Here is a 12,134-nt window from a genome sequence, read left to right on the forward strand (position 1 = left end):
CCGTTTGAACAATATGTAAATATGTAGCTAAGCTTCCCCGGCCCTCATTAACTCCTACCTCACCAGCAATCTATTCCAGTATCAGTATTTATATTCCTATCAAGTTACATGCACCCCAAAACAGGATTCGGCCAAAGGGTCTTTAACTGAGCTACAGAAAAAACAGTTTTGTTTTGTTTTTTTTTCCTTTTTGTCTTTTTCCGTGTCCGGCAACGGATCGCAACCCTCGGTGTTGCTCCCGCGCCTCGCTCAGCCAGTGAGCAGGAACGGTCTGTATGTGGGATCCGAACCCTCGGCGGGTTGCTCAGCCAGTGAGCGGCGGTCTGCATGTGGGATCCGAACCCTCGGTGGGAGCGCCACCGCGCTTCCCAAGCGGTGCACTATAGCAGTGCGCCACCGAGCCGGCCCAGAAAAAACAGTTTTAAAAGAGTCCAGAAATAAGGATATTCAGAGGAAAGGAAAATCTGTTTCATTTGTAGCCATTCTCAACTGATTCAGAATCCAGTTTCTTTGGTCTGGAAGAACGATTGCAGAGAGCTATGAGATTAGAGAGGAAACTCCAACATTTTTGACATTTGTTCTTTAGGTCTAAACAAATGAGGAATGATATCTAATCTAATTCAGATTCTTATATATTCTTTGACATCTGATAGCTCAGGTACAAACCTTCCTCAGGATGGTAGGTAGTAGATAGCACTGTTCTCCAAAGATCTATAACGACATGTTTTGTAGAGACATGAAAATGAAGATTTACCTCTTCCAGGCCCTTCACATTATCTGCAGAGCGAGAAGGCAGCAGGACAAACATGCTGAGCTTCCCCTTGGTATATCTCATTTCAAGGATCTGCATCTTCAGCTCCTCTACGAAGCCAATTCTAAATTGACCTTTCTGAGTCATCATCTTCACACTCTTCTTTTCATGCTGCAGTAGACAGGAAAGTCACAGGAAGTCACAGGACTGTGATGGCAAACTCACAAACTCACCTGGCCCCAGCTTCCCTGAGAACAGGGGCTCTTTAAGATGAGAAGAGTCTGCACTGGAAGTCCTGAGTCACACCAGTGACCCAACTTTGGAGTCTGCCCACTGATCAGTTGGCCCTTATTTTGCTGACATTTTATCTTTCCATATTCTTAACCAGTTCTTCAGCTCCAAGACTACCTGTTGGCAGACTTTCTATCCAAGCATCTTCCACAGCCTCGTCAGCAGAAACAAACCCCACCAGCTCTCCTTCCTCAATGCCTCATCTAGCCCAGCCTCTTGGCCTCATGCCACCCCTGTCCCCTCTGGCCTGGATGACCCCACCATAGCACCAGTGTGAGCCATGGTTAAACAATAGTCATCTACACATTAAATAACAAAACCTGCTCCACAGGCTTCCTTCAGAGGAAAGGGCACCACCTCAGGCAACTTAAACCTCACAAGTACCTCGAGGTGGGGGGCGGAAGGTCATCAATCCACAGGTGACGGATAGTCATCACTTGGGAGAAAAACTTGTTCCCAATAACAAAGCCAACCTGGGTTCTGACCCCTGCCCTTTCCTTCCATTCGGGTTTTTGAGACAAATGCTCACAGATAGGAATTCCAATGCATGAATTTGGCTAAGTAACTTAGCCTTTGCATTTTTTTAATTCAAATTCTAAGTGGAAATTATAATAACACCCATTTCATAATGTTATTTGGGGGAATAAATGAAATGACAAATGGAAAATATTCAGTGCAGTAAATACTTGGCAGTAAAATACTCAATGAACTTCAGGTACTGATTTTTACTTATAACAAAATATTCTTATTATATATGTAAACCGTGACTGTGAGACCCAAGTTTTAGATTTGAGTATACATACTGCAAATCATTCTTAGTGTAAAGTATGAGTGAAACATCTAGAAAACCATGGGCTCTAATATAGTACCTCATTTAGAAAGAAAGGTGCATCAACTGTGTTTTGACAGTCAAAATGTTTTTCCCATTTGGCCTTGAAGTAAACAGCATTCACCAGTACCAGTACAGTCGAATTGTTAATGGTGTCCTTGCTGAAGAGTTCCTTGATTTTACCTAAAGAAAAGGTCCCAGAGAATATCCTGAGTATGAATTGTATCAAAAGTATTCATGTATACAGATTTTTATTAATGCAGCTTAACACCCTTAAGGCTAGAGAGTGTCTCATTCAAGAATGAACCCAAGAATATCGTAGGGAAAGTGAAGATAAATGGTCAGGATCCCTCAAGATGTTCAGAATCTTGCAGAGCATTTGATGTAAATATGCACATGTTCCCAGGTGTTCCTTGGTTATTGTCTAATGTTATTGCGCTTGTGCACCCAGGTGTCCTGGGTTATCTGACTTAAGTATAAAGGAAGAGTGGCTCTGATCCACAGTGCCCCCAACCCCCGGGACACCCCCAGGGGCACCACAGGGAGGCCACTACTGCTGCTGGAGGCTGTTGCTGCCAGTGCCCCAGGGCCCCTGCAGGAGGCTACCACTGCTGCTGCTGCTGCTGCTGCTGAGGACTGAGGTCGTGTCATCTGCCAACAGCTCCCAGGATATTTCCCAATTACCCAGCTCGTAGACCTGTATGTGAGGGGTCTGGTGACTCAGCCTGGCATGTGAGGGGTCTGTAACCCAGTCTGTACAACAGGTTTGAAGGGTCTGTGGACCCTAGCCTGGCAAATATTAAGCCACTCATAGTCCTAGGCAGGGGTAAGTGGAAGTAATGGTGGGAGTGGCGGGGGGAGGAACTCTCTCACTCCATCCTGAAGGGGGATCCAATTCAGAGCACTGTAACTGAGGTACTCTCCTTTAATTCTCTGTATCCTTTGTGGTTGGATGTTGTCATTAGACATCTGATACTGTAGGGAAAGTGAAGGAATAATGGTCAGGGCCCCTCAGGTTTTCAGAATCTTGCAGAGCATTTAAAGTAAATATGCACGTGCACCCAAGGTGTTCCTTGGTTATTGTCTGATGTAATTACGCATGTGCACCCAGGTGTCCTGGGTTATGGACTTAAGTATAAAGGATGAGTGGCTCTGATCCACAGTGCCCCTGCCCCTGGGATGCCTCCGGGGAGTGGGGAGGGACACAGGGAGGCTGCTACTGCTGCTGGAGGCTACTGTAAGCTGCTGCTGCTGCTGCTGCTGCTGAGGACCGAGCTCGTGTCGCCTGCAAATGGCTCCCAGGACCTTTCCCAATTATCTCGTTTGTGGACCTGCATGTGAGGGGTCTGGTGACCCAGCCTGTAAAATGGGTTTGAAGGGTTTGAGCCCTAGCCGTGACCGTACAAATGGAAACTTAGTATAACTAAAATAATGAAACGTTTTGGCTTTAGCATAGCTATTGCTGTAACCCGGCAATTTGCACAGTCGCCTAGCTTTACAGATACCATGGCTTATCTTTCAAATTATAGATCCAGTTACCTGACTACATTCTAATATCCTTGAGAAAAGAACTATTGTATAAACTTCCTGTCTCAAGTACTTACCACAGCTTAGTATATATACTTACATATGGTACTTCAAAAAGATTGTGGAAAGGGCCGGCCCGGTGGCGCACTGGGTAGTGCGCTGCTTGGGAAGCGCGGCGGCGCTCCCGCCCGAGGGTTCGGATCCCACATACAGACCGGTTCCTGCTCACTGGCTGAGCGAGGTGCGGGAGCAACACCGAGGGTTGCAATCCCGTTGCCGGTCCCCGGTCCGGTACGGGGGCAACACTGAGGGTTGCGATCCGTTGCCGGACACGGAAAAAGACAAAAGACAAAAAAAAAAAAAGTTTGTGGAAAAACAGAATTAAAAGATAATATGAACCTTCCCATGAAATTTTTGAAAATATTTTATATAAACAAAAATACACACGTCATAGGCCATGATATAAAACCTATTTTATAGGAACATTCATATGTCCTCTCTCATTCCATGCCACATGAACCTGAGAAGGAGGTATTGTTATTTCTTCATAGAAGAACAAACTGCAGCCCGTGACAGGTGAGGCCACACAGCCAAGAAGCAGCAAGACTAGCCAGGATCAGTCTTGGGCCTTTTAGCTCTTGGTCCCGCTCTGGGCACGTTCCACATTAACACAGTTAATGGAAAAGCCCCATGTTCTCAGGCAATAGTCCATCTTCAGGGCATGTTCTTTTCTACCAAATCACCAGTTACCTGAATGCCTGCTAAGGTCTTATGAAAGAGAAAGACCCTTCAGGAAAGACCCTTCCACTTCAAGAAGATCTCTACTTAAATTTCATAATAGTAGATTATGTTGACATCATCTACACGTACAATACTCTGGGAGAGTTAATACCTAAGAAGAAACTACATTTTTAGGACTTAGTATGAATTTCTTTAGTGAATTGCTTTCCTCTTGACAGCCGAGTAGAGCCTTGAAGGAATGGGAATTTTTGTGGCATGCAGAAGAAGGAAGGACAAGTAATTTTGGAATTTGGGGACTTCTCCCAAAGAAAGGCAAGGCAGGGGAAAGTAGATAGGAGATAGAGAGAGGAAGCCCCAAATGGAAGAGAGGAGCAGAAAGTGTTGCATTGGTACTAAAGACAAACCAAAGTCAGTCAACCGTTGTTGCCAGGCTGCCAGTCACTCAGAACGTGTGCAGATGCCCTGGTCATGGTCTTATTTGGAAGGCAGGAGAAGCACTGCACCACCTGTGTTCTCCCGTGTACTCCAAACTTTTCACCGCATGTGAACATTATCCCGAGCCCCACGCTGGCAATCAAAAAATGCCCTGAGTCTGTGTGCAGCAACTTGACCTAACCCTGCAAGTCACTGACATTTAGGCCTCAGGGGAAGAGTACATTCTGGTTTTCAAATCCGCACCTGCACCAGTTGAGGGGGCACTCTCTAAGCCCCACCTGGGGCATCAGCACTGAGGGGCTGGTCTCCTCCCTTCTTTCCTGCAGAATGCCAACAAGACCACAGACAACTTCCTCCCACAAAACATAGACTCAGGGTGGTTTGAGTCTCTGAAATGGGGATGGTGGGAAATAAATCCAGTGGGGAGATGGTGCAGAGGGACAAGACAAGAAACAAGAAACAGAGGAGAAAAAGACTTTGAGGAGAATCAAGGCCTCTCACTTGTTTGCTACACTGAATTCAGAAGTAAATTCAGAATGGAGAGGCTAAGCCTTCAATAGCAACAGCAATAAGTAACACTCCAAACCTGAGGACAGAAACCTTGTTCAAGAATATTTTATCATTCTCAGAAAAAAATTTTAAAAATAAAAAATAATATCTAACCATTTTAACTGTTTCATGCTGTCCAAAACAAGTTTCTGAACACAGTCCACGTATGTGAACATCTGGTCCCAGCAGACAAGCAATCTCAAAAGCTAGGCTGAGTGGTTTTCTTTTAGATGGAAAGGAATACCAGCTACAGTGTGTTTGGTCTTTCTTACCTTGGGATTGACATTCAACCCAGAAGTTAATCTTTTGTCTGGACTTTTCAGTGTCTTTCCGGAAATCAATACTTTCAATTGTTGTGTGGTAAAATTGAATCACACCATCTATGTATTCCTGTTCAATCAGAATAAATGGAAAAGAATATAATAAAACCATGTAGGGCTGAGAATAGTTAAGTGTGAAACAGTCTGGAGGAGCCTCATGAGAAAGATGTATCTGCTCATTTAACATTGGAGGAACAGACATGTCCATCTCTATCTGTCCCCAGTCTTAATCAGCCAGAGACATTTCAGTTGCTACAGTGACAAGTTAGGACATAGAACATTTATTCATGAAGCAGTCTATAGTCACAACTGAAGGAGACTTTCCTACCAGATATCCTTTTATTTAAACAATTCATTTGTGGAGACATCACAAGATAAATATCAAGTAACTTAAGAGACACAGCTGCAAAATTCTTCTGATTTGAAGAATTAAAACCCCGCTTGATTGTTGCCGAGTTCCTGTTTGGGGTGACGAAAAAGTTTTGGAAATAGGTAGTGGTAATACAACATTGTGACTGGAATCAATGCCACTGAATTGTATACTTAAAAATGGTTAAAATGGGAGATTTTGTGTTATATGTATTTTACCACAATTTCTTAAAAATTAACAATGTAAGTCGAAACCATTGATTTGTACTTTTTTAATAGGTTGAACTGTATGATATGTGAATTTATATCTCAAAGAGTACTTTTTTAATCTCATTTCCATTGTAAGAGTACACACTTATTTTGCTCAAGTTAGGTTAGCTGGGTTATATCTTTGCCAGTGATCACAACCCTCACATTTATTGCTTAGTAAATGGCTCCTTCTAGAGACTAGAGAAGAAACAGAAGCCTAGACTGAGACACATCTTGCTCTAGACACAAAGCTGTTCAGACACAGAAACAAGACCTGTGCCTCTTGGCTCCAAATGCAGTCTCCTTCTGCATCACCACTCCACTTTTAACGAGCATAGAGAGCACAATTTCACTGGGAGGCAGGCGGGGGCTGAGCATGGTGCAAAAGGTGATTTTGAGAAGTGCCTTGGGGGGCAGCCAGCAGGTAGAGGAGCTACCATGTGCAATTACCAGGCCCCTTGATTAGGAAAAATGGTCATGAGAAAATGCCATTTCCAAACCCACACATGCTCTGAAGGCTGATACTCACATAACTCTTTTTCTACCCACTCTATTCACAACAGACCTCATAAACTGCTCAAGCTGGAAATGGGAAGGAAGGAAACAAAAGCATAGGACAGAAAGGTGGGTCCTGGATCCCCACCAGCCCTCAGAACATCATCACCTGTGAAAGAGGTTTGTATTACAGATGGCAGGAGAGTCATCCAGCTACTCGCTTATTTTTAAATAGCCTGCTATGCAGTAGCTTTAATCACCAGTTGTGTGCAACTCACCGGGCAGATTGGGAACTCCTGCTCTCCATAAAGCCTGTTGGCAATACTCAGGGTGTAATCAGTTTTGATCCTGTCTAATTTGGAGAGAAGCTGCCCAAAGTAGCAGCTGAGCAGTCCACTCTCATCATTTGAGGACTCAGCCTAACAAAAGAAGAAACAAAATGTGACCTTAAACGTGACTATCAGAAGAGCTAAACATCACCAAAGTATGGGTATTTTGTACAGAAGCAAGTTAGAGCTGCTTGAGGAGATGTCATTTCTCCACATTACCATATAGGGGAGCAAGCTGGAAAAAATAGAGGAATGGAGGGTGGGAAGTGGTCCAGTGGGATATTATGCCTTCCACATGGGTATCGAGATCATCCAGAAAATCCCCACACTCAGCCATGCACATTATGTTTTAGACTGGTGCACCCTAACTTCCTCTGTATCCAAAAAGATACAAGAAAGATGATCATCTCTCCACCCTCCTCTTAATCTTTCTAAGGTAGGGGTGTATATAACCTGGAGAATATCTGTCCTGCTCCAGGTATGAGACAGCCAATCTAAGTTTTGGATGTCAATACAGATTTCAGCACAAAATAGAGTAGGCAGAGGTGGAGAAACAGTAAGAATTCTGCAGCTGAACTCTACCCCCTCCTGCCTTTCATCTTCAACCATGCTCTATCTTGGGGACCTGCAGCCCGTAGAAGCTAGAACCTAAGTTCATTTATCATGAACAGAAGACACTAGAGCCTACTTTTCAGGAAATTAGCTCACAGACAAGGATGAATGAGACACATAATCAGAAAGGAATCATAGATCATATGAGGTTATTGCTCTGATGTTTAGGAATAAGCAACCACTGTCAAATGTAGTACAGCTGGAATAAGCAGTTTGTAAAGAAGAGGGCAGGGGGTTGTTGTGGTGGCTCACCTGCTGATTCAGAGACCCTGTCACTTTTTTCTGTCCTTCCAGGGAGCTGTCAACCAGCAATTCTTGTTTGTTGCTTTTCAGACAGGGATCAGGTTGTTTGCTTTCATTCCAGGAAAATTCATTGAAGTGTAGTACCTGAGTGATAATGAGATAGGGTCTTTCAGACAATATAAATGGTTGGAAGTCTGAATAGCTTCAGAAATATTTTTATAATGTGACAATGACCATGATTACATAGTCAAACAAAACAATCAACAATAGTTTATAGGAGAGTAAGTGCTTGTGAGGTAGAATGGAGGGGAAGTAACAGAATGCCACCCCCTGGGGCTGCATTTAAGAATGAATACAATCAAACTGAAAGAACATAGAGGTATCCCTGAGCTCCATGTACCTACTGACCGCTTTATAGATGGCCAGTCTGAATTGGCTGCAAGTCACACCGGATCCTGAAGACAGTATGAGAAACAAAAAATGTAAAATATCTCATTAAAATATTTATATGGATTACATGTTGATATGACAATACTTTAGATATACTGGATTAAATAAAATTTATTATTAAAAGTAGTCTGATCTACAGGCCGGCCCGGTGGCGCACTGGAGAGTGTGCCACTTGGGAGCGCGGCAATCAGACCCAGTGTGTCCTCAGGAGGTCCCCAAGGGCCTGGAGATGGAACATCTGAAACCTGACCTGGAGGATGCAAACTACACTCTAAAGCTAGGTTTTGCTAATTAAATAAGACAGTAATAAAACTCCATATCTAGGTAGATGAATAAAGCAGACCGACCCCAAACAGCTTTAATCCATAAATTCGACTCTTCTGTATACAGAGGCAACATATTATTCATACAAAACCCTTGTGCTATGTGCTAGATCCAAGGAAGTATAAGACCAACCTTGGGAGCTTATAGTTCATTTGAGGAGTTGTTCTTGGCACTTTTATTCTATACTTATTTATTGGGCAGCTACTATAAACTGAGCACTATTCTAGAACAAAGACCCCTGCCCTCTAGGAGATCATATTCTAGTGTAGCAGGCATACAAAATGTATGCAATTAAACGTATGTACAATTAAAACATAGTAATTAATTGCCTGTGTGATGCATTAGATGGTGGAAAATGCCATGTGGGGTAGAGTAGCTAGGATCCCTTATGGGATTGGGGGCCAGGATGCAGCATTAGATTGGGAGGGCAGAGTAGGCCTCCTAGAGGAAGTAAACTCTGATAGAAGTCTTAAAGGAGAGAAAGTTATCTGTGGGAAGAGCCATCAGGCAAAGTGAGCTGGAACAAAGGCCCCAAGGCAGGAGTGGACAAGGCTTACACAGGGACGACTGGAGGCCAGTGTGACAGGTGAGGAGGAGGGAGAGAGAGAAATGGGTCACAGGATTTACCTGTCATTTAGATCCCCAGATCTTCATGGGCCATTGTAAGCACTCAGACTTCTCTCATGAGCAAAAAAGAGTAGTCTGGGTTTTGAGCAGACGAGAAACAGGCCCTGACTTATGTGGGGTATTTTTGTTGGTTTGGTTGTTTTTGTTTGTTTGTTTGTTTGTTTTTCTTCCAATTTTTATTTTATTTTGTCAATATACACTGTGGTTGGTTGTTGTGGCCCATTACTGAAACCTCCCTCCCTTCTCCCTCTCTGCCCTCCCTCCCAACAATGTCCTTTCTGTTCACTTNAAAAAAAAAAAAGTAGTCTGATCTATTTCTACTTTTTTAATGTGCTACTACAATTTTTTAAATAACATTTGCGGCTCATATTATACTTGTGTGGCACAGCGCTGATCTAGAGTTTCAAATCAATCAAGGAAGTGAGGACAGTAAAAGACAAGTTATCCAGAGCCTTGCAGAAAGGGGGAAGACAGTAGGGTGTCCTGCACTGTTCAGACCCAGTGTGTCCTCAGGAGGTCCCCAAGGGCCTGGAGATGGAACATCTGAAACCTGACCTGGAGGATGCAAACTACACTCTAAAGCTAGGTTTTGCTAATTAAATAAGACAGTAATAAAACTCCATATCTAGGTAGATGAATAAAGCAGACCGACCCCAAACAGCTTTAATCCATAAATTCGACTCTTCTGTATACAGAGGCAACATATTATTCATACAAAACCCTTGTGCTATGTGCTAGATCCAAGGAAGTATAAGACCAACCTTGGGAGCTTATAGTTCATTTGAGGAGTTGTTCTTGGCACTTTTATTCTATACTTATTTATTGGGCAGCTACTATAAACTGAGCACTATTCTAGAACAAAGACCCCTGCCCTCTAGGAGATCATATTCTAGTGTAGCAGGCATACAAAATGTATGCAATTAAACGTATGTACAATTAAAACATAGTAATTAATTGCCTGTGTGATGCATTAGATGGTGGAAAATGCCATGTGGGGTAGAGTAGCTAGGATCCCTTATGGGATTGGGGGCCAGGATGCAGCATTAGATTGGGAGGGCAGAGTAGGCCTCCTAGAGGAAGTAAACTCTGATAGAAGTCTTAAAGGAGAGAAAGTTATCTGTGGGAAGAGCCATCAGGCAAAGTGAGCTGGAACAAAGGCCCCAAGGCAGGAGTGGACAAGGCTTACACAGGGACGACTGGAGGCCAGTGTGACAGGTGAGGAGGAGGGAGAGAGAGAAATGGGTCACAGGATTTACCTGTCATTTAGATCCCCAGATCTTCATGGGCCATTGTAAGCACTCAGACTTCTCTCATGAGCAAAAAAGAGTAGTCTGGGTTTTGAGCAGACGAGAAACAGGCCCTGACTTATGTGGGGTNTGAAACTAGACCCATACCTTTCACCATATACTAAAGTCAACTCAAAATGGATTAAAGAATTTAATACACACCCTGAAACAATAAGACTTCTTAAAGAAAACATAGGAGAGACACTTCAGGAAGTATGACTGGACACAGACTTCATGAATACGACCCCAAAAGCACAGGCAACCAAAGAAAAAATAAACAAATGGGATTATATAAAACTAAAAAGCTTTTGCACAGCAAAAGAAACAATTAACAGAGTTAAAAGACAACCAGCAGAGTGGGAGAAAATATTTGCAAAATATACATCTGAGTTATGTTTTAAAAGGCTCTCTTGGGCTGCTGTAATGAGAACATATTGTCAGTGGGAGCTGGGAAGCTTATTATGAAGTCGTCACAGTGTCCAGGTTAAAAGAGACCCTGGGGAGACTCTGAGAAGGTTCTGGATTTTGGGTATATTTCAAAATAAAAGCTAAGAAGGTTTTCTGACAAATGTGGTGTGAAATGAGAGAGAAAGAGAAACATCAAGGAGGACGTCAAGATCTCTAATCACTGGATACTGACCTGCTGTTTAAAAAATATTTATTTAATGGAATGAGTAAGAAAGAAGACACATACACTTATTAAAATTACTGGTAATATTGGTATCAATAATTATAAAGAGAAAGATTGACAGACATGCAGGCAGAGATAGATACAGAGAAGATGAATATGAAAAGCTGTCAGACTGAAAGACAGGGACAGCACCATAGAGTAGGTGGAATTTGATTGAACTTTGAAGAATGGTAGGACTGAAGAGAAAGCAAGGTGGAGAAATACAAATGAAGCGCAGAGGTAGACGCTGGCTCCGAGCAAGCCCAGAGTGCAGTGTGGACCCGGAGGTCAGGACCCTGTGCGGCACCTTCGTGGATACGTACCTCATCAATCTGATGTGCACTGTCACTTCTAGCCCCCAGGCGGACCATGCCAAGGGCAGCTGAGAGGCTCAGAGGACAGAAAAAGATATTTTTATGACAATCATCTTTGCTTATCTCTTGGAAAAGATCAAAGCAAAATTTGGTGTTTGCTTCAACAATAGAGTCCATCATAAAACTGACAGCAGTCTAAAACCAAATGAGAGAGAAAATGGTGATTAGAGGAAAACAGGTTAACAATTCTTATTTTAAACACCCAAGCTAAAATCATACACAATTATTCAATATGTTGTAAAGAACTAGAAAACTAAAGTCATCATTATCCCTGTATGTAAATATGGCTGTCGATATCAATATTGATACAGTTAGAGGTCTATTTTCATTTAGTGGTGTGAATTAGTCTCCTAGAGCTGCCATAACAAATTACCACAAACCAGTGCCTTAAACAACAGAAGTTTATTCTCCCACAGTTCTGGAGGACAGATGTCCAAGACCAAGGTGTCAGCAGAGTTGGCTCATTCTGGAAGCTCTCAGGGAAAATCTGCTTCATGCCTCTTCTGATGGTTCCATCAATGTTTGACATTCATTGGCTTGCAGACGAATCACTCTGATCTCTGCCTCTGTCTTCACATTCTTCCCTGTATCTTCTGTGTGTGTATCCAAATTTTCCTCTTCTCTTAAAGACACTAGTCATTGAATTGGGGCCCATCCTAAACC

The 12,134-nt window shown here is 42.9% G+C and overlaps 1 protein-coding gene across 1 annotated transcript in view; it reads right to left on the minus strand.

Annotated features, from left to right (window-relative positions):
• The window catches only part of SERPINB12 (serpin peptidase inhibitor, clade B (ovalbumin), member 12), a 12,817-nt gene extending 1,229 nt beyond the window's left edge, over positions 1-11,588 (minus strand). The window contains exons 1-6 of the mRNA XM_008593088.1: positions 11,421-11,588; positions 7,750-7,884; positions 6,835-6,975; positions 5,396-5,513; positions 1,912-2,054; positions 755-922 (exon numbers count right to left, since the gene is read on the minus strand). Of these exons, the coding sequence (XP_008591310.1) occupies positions 755-922; positions 1,912-2,054; positions 5,396-5,513; positions 6,835-6,975; positions 7,750-7,884; positions 11,421-11,588 (873 nt within the window). The remainder of the gene's footprint in view (positions 1-754; positions 923-1,911; positions 2,055-5,395; positions 5,514-6,834; positions 6,976-7,749; positions 7,885-11,420) is intronic.
• Positions 11,589-12,134: the final 546 nt, after the last annotated feature.

This window comes from Galeopterus variegatus, unplaced genomic scaffold, assembly GCF_000696425.1.
Source record: "Galeopterus variegatus unplaced genomic scaffold, G_variegatus-3.0.2 Scaffold8696, whole genome shotgun sequence".
Lineage (NCBI taxonomy): Eukaryota > Metazoa > Chordata > Mammalia > Dermoptera > Cynocephalidae > Galeopterus > Galeopterus variegatus.